Here is a 16,010-nt window from a genome sequence, read left to right as displayed (position 1 = left end):
TATGCATATTTATAAAATACTGAAAAATATAATGGTATTCAGGTTTTGGTTGGCTTATTTGCTTTTTTAGTTAGTGTTCCTTAATTTGCACCTTGCATATAAAGTCCTTTGCTCTTCATAATAACCTACATGTGCCATTCAGATTACTGGAATATATAGCCTTTCCCACAGATTAATGGGAGCAATTAAAGGTGCCATCTGATTGTTTTGTTTTCTGTTTCAGCATTAGTGATATATTGGGCGATTAAATTTTTGGCAGATGCTGAATTTTTTTTTTTATGGTAGTCTGACACATTCAGGAACATGGTATTGGCTATCTTATTGTCTCCTACTTGAAATAAATTTTGAACTTGAAAAATTCTTTACCTTGCCTTACATCTTGCTGTAACCACATCGAAATATAGCAAGTGTGGCTGGTATCTTTATCTGCTGAATTGTTTTGCCTCAAGGCAAACATCTGACTTGGCCAAGAATTACTTTCCTGATGTTTGAGTGGTTCAAACCTCTTCTTTACCAACAGATTTTAATTGGAAAGTATCCCTTTGACTAATCTATAAATGCATGTTTTCTATCTGTTGAAAAACAAGAAAAACTACTGATCAATTAGGTATTCCAATTTTTACCTCTCTATCATGACTGCTTTTGCAAAATATTTCCCATTTTGATAATCCTTGGGCTTGTTATTGGGCTGGTTCTGCAATTTATTTTTACTTTTAAGCATCTTTGTGTACAAAATAAAAACAGGTTTTTATTGTGTACTGAACATAATTGTCTATTGTTCACCAAATAATTGAATAGAATTGCAGGGCTTTAGTAGCAGAGCCTGGTAATAAAATGCAACCAATTGTATGGCTAATTCTGAAAAGTGTTTTATTTCAGGAAAGAGAGAAATTACGTGAAGAAAAACGAAAATATGTGGAATACCTAAAGCTGTGGAGTAAGCCTAGAGAAGATATGGAATGTGATGATCTTAAGGTATAAGTGCTACATGAACTTGCAATAGCATATAACTACACTTTACAAGTTCCTTTGTGCTAGGGGTTAACCTATGGCTTGTGGGCTGGAAGAGATGTTAGTTGGACAGGTTGCAAGCAGTAGCCCACCATCAGACTGAGCTGTGTTTTAGAAATGGTGCACTAAATTTTAAGGTTGCTGACCTCTGCCTTGCACAGCTCTGCTAATGCACCCAAACCAGACCTGAAACACCTTTTGCTATTGAAGTGTCAGCTTTATTGAGGAATGCAAAACTCTAGAATTCTTAATTCAGAGATGATACCTTTTTATTAGACCAACTAAGAGGTTACCAAAAAAAGATTTTTTTTGCAAGCTTTCGGGCCCATGCGCCCTTCCTTAGGCTCAGGGAAAATTTAAAGATGGTAAAAGGTGCCCACAGGTAGACAATAAACTTCATTTTTCTACAGAGGAAGCTGAAGGTGGAAGTTTGTTCCTATGGGTCCATGAGAGGTGTCTTTTGAGGTACCCTCTGATGTGCAGACAAGGCAGGATTCCTTCCCTGGTGGTGTCAGATGGCAGAAAGGCAGGGAGGTATAGAAATCCTTCTTGTTATACAGCCTAGAGCTTTATTGCTGAATGTTGAACTGTTTCATCCAGTGGTGCCAAACCTTTTGGCCCTGTGAGCAGGTTGACTAATGTGGTGTTCTGCAGGCCAGATCCATTTCATGGTCCCAAACCAGTGTGTCTAGCCAGGTCCTGATCTGGCATGCCCGGCTGGCCCAGTGTATGGCCTCAGCCCCAGCCCCGGGCCTGATCAAGTGTATGTGGCCTGGGCCATACACACAGCACATGTAGCCTACAGGGCTTAGAAATTTGCCAGCAGGAGAGTACACAGATAACATGGATCCACAGGCTTTATCTGGCCTGCAGGCTGGAGACTCAATCCACTGGTTTAGTGGCTTTCTATAATGTGAATTAGATGCAGGTTAGCTGATTTGAATGATTTCTACTTAAGACCTCAGAAAAGATTTGAATCCAGGACTTCCAGTGTAGAATTTACTAGAATACCTCTCCTGGACACTGCTGGTTTTCATTTTGGTTCATTTCGTTTTCAGTTTGGGCACATTAGTCTAGTACTACTTGCCACTTCTAAGAATTATTAATTTAACTTTCTTGGGAAGGTGAACTTGCCTGTTTTCAAGTTACTGCAGAGTTGTCTATGCCCAATTTTATGTGCAATCTTGATGCTGTGGTGAGGACTACTCTTGTTTTCCTTTTTTGTAGTCTTTGCTTTCTCTTCACAGTTGTGGTTTTTTTTTTGTTTTGTTTTGGTTTTTTTTTTATAAAAGAAAAGTCATCTTCAGTTTGGAATCATTTGCGACTTAACAAAGTGTATAAACCAGATGGGCTGACAAGCTTAATAAGGATCTAGTTGTCCAGGTGGTTCAGCTTTTGGGGCATCTGGAATGCTCGTCTACTTTGTGGGGGGGATTTTTCAGAATACTAAATTTACGCACCTTTTCACAAATGTTAATATAACAGGAAGCCTTCTAGATAAAGGATTAATTTGTTTTCAGAAGACTAGATTGTTTGTATACAGTCCAGTAAGAGGCCTTTATTAAACAACCTAGCAAACACAGAAGATTGGCACTTCTTAAGGGTCCTGAATGAATGAACACACATGAAGCTAATGTGCATTGCAGTGTTCCAATAAACATTTTAACTAAAGATGTTTCTGGTTATTTGCATATTTAAGGTTCTGAGTCATTCTGTCAAGAGAGAACATTTTCCACCAAAGTGCAGGAGGTTCAATTTATTGATGGGGTTGGTTAAATGAATTTAAAAAGAAGCCATTTTGTCTAGTACTTTTTAATTGTTTCAACTACAGCCGTTTAAAGGACTTTTAACATTTTATTTGAAATTATGACAAACCTATATTTTTGCTTGTGTGCAGCATTTTAATATTTAACTGAAGAAAGTTTGCATGCCAGTTTTCTGCATTACTACTTAAATTTTAATTGTCATCAAGAACATCTTATGGCCATGGTGCCAAAAAAAATGTAGTAAATAAAAGATGGATCATTCACATTTCTTGTGTTAACCTGAAAAGATGAAAAATAGCAACATACCCAGTTTCTTAAATATGCATATAATGGATCCTTTTCATAAGCAAAAATGTGCTGAACTTCATTGCTGGTTAGTCATCACTAAGCTATATTTCTTGCGAGTCAACTTTTAGTTTTAAGAAAATAACTAAAACTCAGTTCTTTTAAATAAGGGATTCTTGCTTGTTGGTTTATTTCTGTGTGTGTGTTTGGCTTTTTTTAATCGGCTCTCCCTAGTTGAGTGCAACCATCCCATTTCTCTTGACCTTTTAAGTCTAATTGTATTTCTTTTGAAGGCAACAAAGAACACTGCATATTCTTTGTAATGCTCCTTCAGACATGTTTAAATTAGTACCAGTGGTTTTGGACAGTGTATAAAACCTAATGAAGAGAGAATAGGGTCCACTTGAATTTTAAGACAGTCTTGCGGATGCCTGACATCTTGCTAGTCTCCAAATGGTGAATTGTACTTGAATACATTATCATGCTTAGTTATGATCAGGAGGGGCTGAATGAAGAGAAGAGTAGTCAGGAGCACAGACATGCCGAGATGAGTTCTTTTATGCTTTCTGCTCTGTCTAAGACAAAGATCAGTGAGGGAAAGATGAACTCCAGATAAATTTTCATATGGAGACACTATTCTAGGTACAAGTTGGCTTATAGCTGAAAAAAAAGTTGCCATCTAGTTCAACTATTTGAGCTTTAGCTTATTGACCTCTTGTTTTTCTTTCTGCCTGTAGAAGCCATAAAGGTATACTTGGAAACTTGTTTATAGGTTGGGTCTCAGGCATGCTGGATTACTGCATGCTTTCTTTAGTGTTATCTCTGAAATGCTGTCTGTTCTCTTATAGAATCAGAGAAAAGTAGGGCTGGATTGGACCTCAGAAAGCCATCTAATTCAACCCCCAGTTCATGGCAGGATCATTCCTGTCTAAATTACCCTACATAAGTGTTTAACCTGCTGTTAAGCACTTACTAGGGTAAGAAGTTCTACAACCTCTGTAGAGGGCCTGTTCCAGTGCTTAACCATTCTCATAGTGAGAAATTTCTACCTAATTTTCAACCTAAATGGATATGGTTCTCCAAAAACATAGCTAGATGCACAGATTGCAGATATTCACAAATGTCTCCACCTGAAGTCCAAGTCAAAGGTCCCAAGTTATTGTTGAATCCTATCAGCCATGAATGATTGGTTATAACTAGCCTTGATAAGCTGATCTAAAATGCCTTCAGCCATATTTCCTTCTTGGAAAAGCCCTAGGCCCATATGCATTCATTAGATCTTCCCTACGATACTTCTCTAGAATTATCAGGTTTTTTTAACTGTTGTTAAGCACCTTTTTGAAAAATATATACATTCTTGCTGGTCTGGAAAATCCTATACACACACCTTTTTTGTTGCGGAAAAAGTGTTTGAGGGGAAGTAACTTGGCAAGTGGCATTCTTGGGATAAGTATTCTCTTATTCCGAATCAGTTGTGAATCTGAGTTAAAGTATGCCCTGATTTGTTGGGTATGCTAAATTACATCCTTAAGGGATTTACTTCTCTCTGCTGGTATGAGTTAGAATTGTTTGTAAAGCTATAATGTAAATCAGCTATGGCTCTTGCAGCACTATTAGGTCTTTTTAAAAATAGCTCTGTGAGGCTATATAAAAGGCTTACTGATGTCAATTTTATGTCACTCAGAAAGATGGTGAGAATCTCTGTGTTGGCACCTATGTATTCTGCCAAAATTGAATAAAATACTGAGGAGTTGTTCTTGTTGCAGGAACTTCCAGTTCCAACTCCTGTGAAGACGAGATTGCCTCAAGAGATCTTTGGTGATGCTCTGATGGTCTTAGAATTTCTTCATGCATTTGGAGAACTCTTTGATCTTCAAGATGAGTTTCCTGAAGGAGTCACCCTAGGCAAGTTATCGCTTGGCAATATGCTTTAATTTATATAGTTTCATATGACTCAAATGCATTTATAAAAGTTTCAAAATTCTCAGCCTATTTCACAGTGACTGATAGTGTTGATTTTTGGCTTCCTGACATCTTCTGTTGGTAGTGCTGATATTTCTAAATGAGTTCAATATGTGGTCTTGTAAATGTTGCTGGAGACCATTTTTTTTTTTTCTTTTCCTTTTCCTTTTTTATATCAGTATTTGATATTTTACTGCAGTGTCAACAAACTGCAGGTCCACTGTGGAGCCACTAGATCCAGCTGGCAGAGCTGTAGAGGGTTTGCCTATGCCCACACTAGGGCTGAGCAACAAGGAGCTGTATGCTGGGTCTGGGTAGCTTTCAGCTATGCATATATGTACCACCGTCACTTCGCTCCAGGTGCAACATGGGTACAGCTTCCAGCTGGGGAGGAACTGTGATGGGGCCAGTTTCACCTGTGGCTATGCTGCAGGCAGGAGTGCAGGAGGGAAATGAGGAGAAGCAGCAGCAAAACAGATGCTGTTTTGCAGCTGTCCAGCCCCTGCTTAGCTCCCCATTAACTGAAAGCTGCAGCTGTACTGTAGCCAGAGAGCTGGGGGTTAATAAGTGGCAGCAGCACAGGTGCAGGGGAAGAAGCTTTTGCTGTCCCCATACCCCTGACATTCCCCAAAGCTACCTGGCCTGAGTTGGACATGAGCTGGGTTGTTCTGGTCTGTGGCTTATTAAAAATTGCTGGCCACTGGTTTAGCAAGTGGGCATTGGTCAGTGTTTCCTTTTCAGAAATGCTCATGAAAATGTTTTGCCTCAACATGGTAATATGTTATTGGATAATTTGCCATGCTTTGGGGGGGAAAAAATCTATTTTTGATTCTTTGCTACTTATTTGCTCTTACAGTACTTGTATTTTATTCACAGAACTTTTAGAGGAAGCTCTTGTAGGAAATGACAGTGAAGGCCCGCTATGTGAATTGCTGTTTTTTTTCCTGACTGCCATATTTCAGGCAATGGCTGAAGAGGAGGAGGAAGTGGCCAAAGATCAAATAGCTGATGCTGAGACCAAAGGTCAGATTTTGAATTTAATATTAAAAAACCGAAATATGAGCTTAAAAGCATACTGCATGATTTGCCACATTTTTAACAAAAAAAAAAATTACCTTGTTTTATTATATGGTGTTTCCTTGTTTAAGCTTGGTTATAGCTACAAACATTGTTTCTTTTACAAAGCAAGTATTTGTCACATCATACCCAGTAAAGCACACTCAGCATTTAATACTAGTCTATTTGGAGGGTTCTTCACTCTTCTACTCCCTACTCCCCCCTCATCCTGTAGTTTCACTTCTTCAGTACTAAATACTTCTCCTGACCCTTCACACAGACCTCTTCTGTAGGTTCAAAGGATTCCTGAAGTCCAATTGTTACCACAGTCATAATTTAAAACTCTGAATTTACTCTTTGCATGGTTACTATGTCTTCCATTAACATTCCTACATACCATGCGGCTACCAGCTTGTATACTAAGAACATTTTATAGGTTGAAGTGGCTGCTTTGCCTCTAGGCCAGGGGTTTCCAAACTGATAAGCGTACCCCTGGTACGCAGGACGTCTCTGGGGGATATGTAGAAGAAATTGTATAATGGTGGATTTAATTTTCATTATAATTAGCATTTAAAGGGTTAAAATGTAAAATGTATGCTGGTAGGGGGGTATGAGGGCAGCTGATAAATCTGGAAGGGGTATATGATAACAAAAAGTTTGGGAACCTCTGCTCTAGGCTTAGCATGTAGACTAGAGCTGGGCATATATTGAGAAGTATACAGTATCAGCTAACGGCTTGTCAAAAGTTATACCTTGCTCTTTTGTGTATGCATAAATGCTTGACAGTCTCAGATGTCTTCACTGTTTTTAATAGACAGTTTTGGTTTTTGGAGTTCTCCTGTATTGGCACAGTGCGGTGGCTGAGCTGTGAGGACTGTGCTTTCCCCACAGAGCTCTTGCTGAAGCCACAAGGAGGGCTTGCAAAATCTGGCCTTGCATAAGGAGTTAAAGTTTAACCAGTAAACATTTTTTTTACTGAAAACTTGAAATTGATATTAAGTTTTTTTTAATAGAGAAGAACAGTTGGGCACACAATGATTGTCTTTTTGAGGTTGAGCCTTTTTTTAATTAACAGCAAATTTAAATTTTAAGTCTTTAGTCCTCAAGAAATTGGTGATTTTTTTGGAGAGTATTTCAGGACAGTAACTGTAGACTTGATAGTCTCCTTTCAATTGATGGTTTATGGGCTGGGGACAGAAGTTGCACATAAACCAGTTTAAGTGATCAGAAACTGGCTTAAACCTGTAGCAGAACAGAAGCTCAGTGCATGTAAACCAATTTCAAAATGGCTGAAACTGGTTTAAGATAAACCTGGTTGAATGTAGCATCAGACTTAACTGATTTGGGTCAAACCAGTTTATGCAATTCTGTCCCAAACCCCTTCCTGGTTTAAGTTTAAACCAGTCCCCCAGCATCCCAGCATGCTTTTCAGCCCTGGGCTAGGCTGTGTTGTCTCTTCCAGAGAGCAGAACTGGCCCTGCCTTTCTGCTTCCTAGCCACAGCAGAGGTGGGGTGTGGCCAGACACCAGCCAGAATGGTCCCCTGAGGCAAAGGGGGCAAGGAGGGGGCTTGCTTTTTTTTTCCCCCTCCCTCCCCTCTCCCATTAGGGTGTAGCAGCCCTTGTCAGGCCCTCTGTTCACAGCCTGAAGCAAACAGGGAGGGGGATCTAATCTTGCCCTGTCCCACCAGCAGCATGGGTCTGCACCCAGGGCAGAGCAGCCCCATTAGGCATTTTTTTCCCCCTCTTCCTCCCCCCACCCCCCAGTGGCAGGGGAGGGAGCATGGCCAGAGCCAGCCAGCATGGCCCTGCCATCTTCCTGCCTCATCTAGGGCTGGGGGGCTGAGCCAAGCTGGCCTGCAGGTACTGCTGAGCAGATGCAGAGGGGTCAGCTTGGGCTGAGCTGCAGCAGGCTGGGGCTGCAAAGCCAGGTTGCTTCTAGCCTCCTGCCTCCAGGCCAGGCAGGGCTGTCATAGTCGTGGCACTTCAGTCACAACACTGTGGTAAAATATCAAAAATTTTAAGTCTGTATGTTAGATTTTCTTCATATGTTAAAGACCCTTCTCAGCATCTGTGGCTCTGTGACAGCTTGGCCTGGCAGCATGGGTTGGGGCTGGCTGTGTAGCAGGCTGGCTGTGTAGCGGGCCACCTGTGCGGCTCAGAGGCACCAGCAGGCCCCAAGCGCAGCAGCTGCCGCTGCACCCCCTGTCCTGTGCAGTATCCAGCAGCTGCAGGTGAATCGCAGGCTGCAGGCTTGCTGGGGCCAGGTGGGCTGTTCTGCCCCTTTCACCTCCAGCAGTGGCTGCTGCTCTTGTTCTTGCCTCTGCTGCACTGCACTGCACACTCATTGGTTCCAGCCTGGAGGCTTCTGCCCCAGGGCATGGAGCTCCAGCTCTGGCTGCCTTCTACCCGCTGCACCCACCCTCACAGGCTGCTAATTGCACCGGGTGGCTGGAGGGAATGAAAGGCAGCTGGATCCCGAGCTCCATGTGTTGCACAGGATGGCAGGAGCTGCAGCTGGAGGTGAGGGGAGCAGAACAGCTCTGCTGGACCAAGCCAGCTTCCCCTCGCCTCCAGTGGCTACTATAATGCCCTATAAAAGGGACATGGCTTTATATTAGTGATAGGATACCCCTAATCCCCTTGGACTCTAATATCAGAACAAAGACTATCGCATCAAAAAGCTCTTGGAGAGCTGAAGAGAACCCAGTTTTCTGGACAGACCTACTTGTCTTCCTTGTAATTCAGGTTTCTGCAAAAAAAAAAAATCTTGCTTTTGCTTTCTGTAAATATTTCTAAACAGTAAATATGAACAAATCAAATCAAAATATGAATGAAGTCTTCTAATACAGAGTTTAGACTTCTGTTAAATACTTTATTCTAATGGAAAAATCCATCTTGTTTTTTAGCTTCCAGCAGTATGTTCCAATAGAATAGACTTGGGGCAGGACATTGCATATAAAGCATTAGCTATTAATAGAGATTGTACTCCTGAGCCAATGCTCCTGGCACTGTTTTTGCGTCAGCTGTTTATGGTGGAAGAAGAGAGAAGCTTTTGTCATGGCAAGAAGGTGCAGTGTCTCTTGTGGCTTACCAGACTTACTGACTGGTGAAACAATGGTCCTATCTTTGCTTCACCATAAGTAGTTAGCAGTAATTGTTGGAAAATGTGTCTATCTGAGCTCGCTGACTGACTGCACTTAGCTCCTACAGGCCAGATGCAAAAAAGGTGGGAAAACTGTGAACCCCTGTTGCAGCAATCTGGTCCTTTAAAATTTGCTTCTAATGCTCTTTTTTAAATATAAAGTAACTGCTTATTTCTGGCTGAAATACATTTTAACTACTAGTATGACTGCAGATGAAGTACAGCTGAGAGAGAGGAATGAGCTAAGATGTGTAAGCCAGAAGGAGTCTAGTTTGATTTCTGCCCCTCTCCACACCCCCTTCTCCCAATTTCAGTGTGAATTTGCAGGGCTGGCAAATACAAAGTTGCTTCTAACTGAGTAGACCCTGTGAAACTGGTGATTTGGTGCTTTTTACTCTTTCTCTGTTACTTTCTGCTTGAGCCTCCTTATTTCTTGCTCTTCCTGTTTAGAGAACTTGTGTTCTGGAATAGCTGGACGTTGTCTGTCTTCTGTCACACTAGTTAAGCAGATTTATAGCCATCGGTATAAATGTGTGCTTTTTAAACCATGTGCTGGATTTTGAAAAGTAGGCAACAGTTCTGCAGCAGAAAGCAGTTAAGGAAAATATGGTGTGCTTGGTAGGTTGTTTGTTTGTTTTTTCCCTTCCCTGTATATCCCACACCAGAGTAGTAGTATGCAGAGGGGGCAGGGGGGGATCAGGAAGAGAATAGCAGATAGACATTACAAAATTAACAGGTAAAAGCTTTTGGATAACAAATGTGGTTCAAGCATATTATTCAATAGCCAAGACCTGTAATGTTTTAGATAGTCTTGTTAGTTCAGACCTGTACCTCATCTGTTTTATGTGATGAGTTTATAACCTGCATAATGACTTGGAGCTGAATAAGGTAAAATTAGCCCCACACACCAGTTCAACACAATCTAGCCCTCTGGTGCCAAGGCAGCTTTCCTTTAAAAAGAGGAAGCTCTGCATGGATGACCTCTTTTTCCTACTGATGTTTAATGTGCCTTAAATGACTGTATAATGCTCCTTTGGCATCATTTGGCATTTGTTTTTAACAGATTACTACTTAGATCAGAGTTGTGTAAAATGTAACCTATTTGAAGAGCAGCTTGGTCTTTTTTTCTTTTTTTAGTAGAAAATGGTGGATACTCATACCTACAATGTTTGATATTTGGATAGCTCTTACTGAAATGATAATAGGAAATGATGATTCAGTTGAAGGAGAGCATATGGTATAACTTTTGTGCATTTTCCTTTTTCAAGTGTGGTTCCACTCCTACCCTCTGTGCATGCTTTGTGCATTTGATGCTTTAGCAGCTTGTGCATAGTGAGAAAAGCTTTCAGTGATTTCGTGCATGTCCCTAGCATTTATTGTCTTCTGGGTGGACTTAAGACAGTGTGTATTTTAACTTTTTGTTTGTAGAACTGAGTTTTGAATTTGAGGCTTTTGTGAATGCCGAGCCACTTTGCTTTGTCTTTGCACTGTTTTAAAAAGGCTTGCTTTCTTCCCGCCGAAGTACAAGTTTTAATTTGCACTAGAATAAAGTGTTTATTTCCTTAAAGATTTAACAGAGGCTTTGGATGAAGATGCAGACCCTACAAAATCTGCACTGTCTGCAGTTGCAACTTTGGCAGCTGCATGGCCCCAGTTGCATCAGGGTATGTGTGGGTTTCACTTTTTTGTTTTTTGTTTTTATTTTTACTTTGCTCTGTATTTTAATAAAAACACATTTGACATTGTTTGCTTTGTATTGTTAGTTTATATATAGAAATAAATTCTTGCTGTTTAATTGTAGGCTGCAATTTGAAAAACTTGGATCTCGATAGCTGCACTCTTTCCGAGATTCTCAGGCTCCACATCCTAGCATCAGGTGCTGATGTTACATCGGCCAATGCAAAATATCGTTATCAAAAACGTGGAGGGTTCGATGCTACAGATGATGCTTGCATGGAGCTGAGGTTGAATAATCCTGGTCTGTTAAAGAAACTCTCAAGTACTTCTGTGTATGACTTGTCACCAGGTAATAAAATAAATATTGTATTTAAGTTGATAAAAACTATCTTGCTGACTGACCAGTTCCATATCTAGCACAGGTCAAAATATATTTAACAGCCATTTTTCCTGTGTCATAACAAATTGATGGATAAACTCCACTTTTGACAGAGAGAAAAGGTTTTATAGAGAAGACTCTTAAGAGTGTCCCCTCCTGTCCGTTTCCTTTCTATATAAAATTATTTTCTTGCTGCCAGTCCACTCATAGCATCTGATGCAGTAGGCTGTTGTCCATAAAAGCTTATATCTCTCTGTACCAGCTGGTGTCTAAAGTGCCACCCTGGCCTACTGGATAACTAGCCTTCTAAATGAACTCTCCCTTTTGGATTTGATAACCATGAGAACTTTTGATTTGTTTATATCAGTGGTGGCCAACCCACAGCATATGTGCAGCCAGTGTGTTTTGGCACTCAGCAGATTGGGGAGGAGCTGGAGACTGGGAGCAGTGGTTGGGAAGGAGACGTGGGTTGTGGGTTGATACTGTACCAGGGTAAATACCAACCAAATCCTTGTTGCCTGAGGGCAATAAGATTTGGAGACAGTGGATGATTAGTGGAGTGATATACTTGAGACTTGTGGCACACTTGCCAAAAAGTTGGCCACCACTTTAGATGGTTCATTTTGCAGACTTCCAATTATGGTGCCAGGATTTTATTTCTTTGATGTTACTTTGCCTTTGTGCTGAGAGACTAACTTTGAAGTGGGATAATTTTTTTCTGTAGTGAGTTTCTTTCAGTTAGCAGTTCAAACTTGAAAATGATGCATAGATTCTGGGGAATTTGGTCTATTTCATATGATGTTATTTTATTTCAGTATTTTTATCTGTCTGTTTGTTTTTTGGGGGGGGGGGGGTTTGCCTCATTTTGTGGAGGGCAGCATGCAAATCTTATAAATGAATGTTTAGAGGTGTGTGCTCTTACGTTAGGAGCATGAAATGTGCGATGTGCTGTTCCTCAAAGTTGGAATGTTAGTATATCCTGAGCCCATATCTCAATGAATTTCCTAACCATAATTTACAGTTGGGATGGCTGGAGAGTTTTTGTTTTCCTGGGTGTAATAGGCAGGGAAGGGGGGTGGGGGGCAGTGGAGTTTTTAAATTTGAGAATGTTGATTGAGGATTTTATTAGTTTCTTGTGGGTTTTGTCTGTTACTGCAAACTGCTCTGAGTCTCTTTCTGGATAGGGTGGGATATGCATCTAAAATATTGGAGGTGTCAAGAGCTGTCTCTCTTCAATGAAGAGGACTCAGTGATTTCAGTTGTCAGATCTGACATGTCTTATGCTTCATGTCTCCATCTATTTCTATGTTTATAATCATTACTAGACAGGCACTTGCATGATTTGTATTTTAAAAGGACAGAATTGATCAGGCTTAATGGCTGGATTTGATTCAAAATAGTAAAACAGAATGCATCTGGGTGTAGGATTTAGTAGAACTAAAATAACCTGCCTTGCCTAATATTTTAAAACTCTTATCTACAAGAATTATACCAAATGTAAGGCCGTCCCCATGGGGTGAGAGGGCAAATTGATGTCCACCCTGGGTTCCGTGCTTTGTGGGGGGCCCCACAGACAATGCCATACAGGTCCTGCTGTGGCCACCACCCCTGCTGAGTGCTGCCACTGTCCCCCTACCCCAAGGCAAGATCAGGACACCACCATATCTTAGGCTTGAAATTAGCAACATAAAGGGTATTTCCATGAACTAGAGAAAGACTTAAAGTTAATATGGTCATGGTAGGTTCATTAACCATTTAATATTAATTTATCAGGTGAAAAGATAAAGATTCTTCATGCCCTTTGCGGAAAACTTTTGACTCTCGTCTCCACTCGAGATTTCATTGAGGACTCTGTTGATATATTACGGCAGGCGAAACAGGAGTTCAGAGAGTTAAAGGCAGAACAACATCGCAAAGAAAGAGAAGCAGCAGCAGCAAGGTAAGAACAGAACATAGGAGGGGTTGTGCTCTCACCTTCCCTGGAAATCTTCAAGAGGAGACTGAATAGGTACCTGGCTGGGGTCTTATGACCCCTGCCACCCTCCGTGCTCCTTTCTGCCCATGGCAGGGGGTCGGACTAGATGATCTGTCTAGGTCCCTTCCGACTTATTGATTCTATGAAACTGAACATATCCAGGATTAGACTAGATGAAACTCTTTTATTCAGCTGAACTACTGGATATGAACATGTAACTATTTTTCTTTGTTACACCAGCCCTTAAAAGCCCAAATCATGACGGATACCTCATGATGGGCATTGGAAAAGAGGAATTTCTGGCCTGAAATTATTTTCATGCCTTAGTGCTTAATAAGTAAAAATTCACAAGCAACTTAAATTAGGCACTCTGTATTGGATCATAATTATTTTACATTTCCTCCTGATGTTAGGATACGCAAGAGGAAGGAAGAAAAATTAAAAGAACAAGAGCAAAAGATGAAAGAAAAACAGGAAAAGTTGAAGGAAGAAGAGCAAAGAAATCCTGCTGTGGAAGCGTCTATTGGGTATGATCAGTTATTTGTGCGGTGAAATAGGCCAAAGTTTCAATTTATTATAATTCTGCTGACTTCTAGTATTGTTCCAATTTACACCATTAGGAAATTAACTGTAAAATTTTCATTTTGTTTTTCTGTAAACTGGTTTTTCTTTATAAATAAGTGACTTTAATACAAACATTTCCTATTAGCAGGCAGACTTGGTAATCTGAGACTTTACATTTTATAAGGCTGGGGCTGCAAGGCCAAGGTTGACTGGGGAGTGAGAGGGAGGCTTGTATGCTGCTTATCTAGTCTGACTGCTTACCTAACATCAGTTGTCAAACCTTGCCTAACAGTTACTGCGTCAAACCTATGACTGTCCTCTTCTGAATATGGCAATCTCTGGGGGGGGGGCGGGGATATTTGCTATTTTAACCACTTTGTTCTATAATATCTCAATGGAATCGGGTCTTTCGCAAAGATAAAACAGTGGGAAATAAAAATGAAAACTAAGGACCAGATTCCAAGCTGGTGTAAAATGGCAGAACTCGACTGAATTCACTGGGGAGTGTATGCTACCAAAAGACCAGACACTTCAGCTATAAAGTGTCTCCAGCAATTTTTGGGTGGTATTTAAACCCTGGCTTTAATTTTTGGTATGATGATTTTGTGGTAGTTGCTCGGTGTTTTGGTTTCTGGTAAATGTTAAACTTAAAGTTTATATAAATACCCTCCCTCCCCCCCCCCCAAAAAAAAACAAACAAACAAAAACCGTACTGTAGACCTACACTATCTTAAATTATTTATGGAGTCATTTCCATGTTGCAGCAGGAGTAGTGCAATGAAAGGAGAAAATGCATCTTTAGAGGGCAACTTTTGATAGTAAAATGCTAATTGCTAATATAACTTGTCAAAGAATTGACCAGAACTGACAACGAATACTAGGGATGTAGTTAAGCATTTTTGTTATACCATCCTATTAGGGAGGAGGAACGGGAAGACTTTGATACTAGCACAGAAAGCAAAGAAGTTGAACAGAAGGAGCAAGATATGGACACCGTGACAGAGGATGAGGAAGAACCAGGGCCAAATAAAAAAAGCAGAAGAGGTAATGCCAATAATTTCTGAGTACTTGTTGGAGTGTGTGTGCAATTAGGTAGATAAATTCTTACTGTTTTTAATATGCTTTTAAAAAGCATAAACCTCATTGTACAAGGTGTTGATCCTAATAGATTATTCAGTACACTTAGCTGTCTTGAGCCCTGTTTTAACTGTCAATCGTATGCACTTCAGCTTCTGTGCCTCTTTCTTCTGCTTGCCATCTAGGCAACTGTCATAAGGGTGAAATGATAATAAGCTGTTGTCTATTCACAGTTCTAACTATTTCAGTGATCCTGTAGGAATCTTATCTAAAGATGCTTTTTCAGTTTTCTTAAAGAACAAAACAAAAAAAACTTTAACCATAATGGTGATGACAACAAGAGATAAAAACCAAATCTACTTTTCTCTGGAACTCTCTTTTAAAATGTCCTACACTGGCTCTGGACTAGGTCTGCCTCTTGCGCTCTATAAGCCTGGATTCAAACCCAGATTATAGCTTCAACTTTTACTAGATATGTCGTTAAGGATAACTTAAAGTGTTATTCATCTGACTTATACTTCTGTCTTTGCTGATTTTAAAAAAGTTGTTAATGTTTGAACCTTAATTATGAGCTTGTGTAGTCGATAACAATATATTGAATTGGAGTTCTGGGTCTTAAAGCCTTTTTCTAGTGTTTTTGCCTTTTTGTAGCACTTCACCTTTTGTAGTATTTTCCACAGGATGCTGAGACTTTTATAATGAACCCTACAAAGGTCTTTAAAATGAATTTCAGCAGTCTCAAACGTTGGTGGATTAAGCTTTGGAATGCCACTGTGTTAGGCAAATGTTTCTGTTCCCTTTTGACAATAATACAAAAGGGGTTAGCCATGCTAGTCTGATAGAAGGCAGGGAAGAGTGTTACCTTGGAGACTAACTGATTCAGAGAGGCATGAGCTTTTGTAGGCAACAGCCTACTTGGATACTAGGGGTGGACTGATGGGAAGAAAAGGGTTGTATGTTTTGTGTTTTAAAATATTTTTAAAAATATTACTAAGAGCAGTAATAATAAGTGAACTGCTTAAATCAGTGGTTCTCAACCTCGTTAGACTCGAGGTACCGCTTGGAAAATACCAGCTCTTAGCTTTCACTTGTTTGACTATGAAAAATAATGGAGC

The 16,010-nt window shown here is 40.3% G+C and overlaps 1 protein-coding gene across 4 annotated transcripts in view; it reads left to right on the top strand.

The window, feature by feature from the left end:
• Positions 1-16,010, top strand: part of BAZ1A (bromodomain adjacent to zinc finger domain 1A) — a 101,407-nt gene that overhangs the window by 53,584 nt on the left and 31,813 nt on the right. For all 4 annotated transcript variants that reach the window (XM_090033599.1, XM_090033597.1, XM_090033598.1 and 1 more), the window contains 8 exons: positions 880-975; positions 4,829-4,967; positions 5,901-6,047; positions 10,792-10,887; positions 11,025-11,249; positions 13,053-13,218; positions 13,668-13,781; positions 14,738-14,862. In XM_090033599.1, the coding sequence (XP_089889725.1) occupies positions 880-975; positions 4,829-4,967; positions 5,901-6,047; positions 10,792-10,887; positions 11,025-11,249; positions 13,053-13,218; positions 13,668-13,781; positions 14,738-14,862 (1,108 nt within the window). The remainder of the gene's footprint in view (positions 1-879; positions 976-4,828; positions 4,968-5,900; positions 6,048-10,791; positions 10,888-11,024; positions 11,250-13,052; positions 13,219-13,667; positions 13,782-14,737; positions 14,863-16,010) is intronic.

Source organism: Crocodylus siamensis, chromosome 2 (genome assembly GCF_052110815.1).
Source record: "Crocodylus siamensis isolate JL-2025a chromosome 2, ASM5211081v1, whole genome shotgun sequence".
NCBI lineage: Eukaryota > Metazoa > Chordata > Crocodylia > Crocodylidae > Crocodylus > Crocodylus siamensis.
This window is presented reverse-complemented; position numbering and strand designations above follow the sequence as displayed.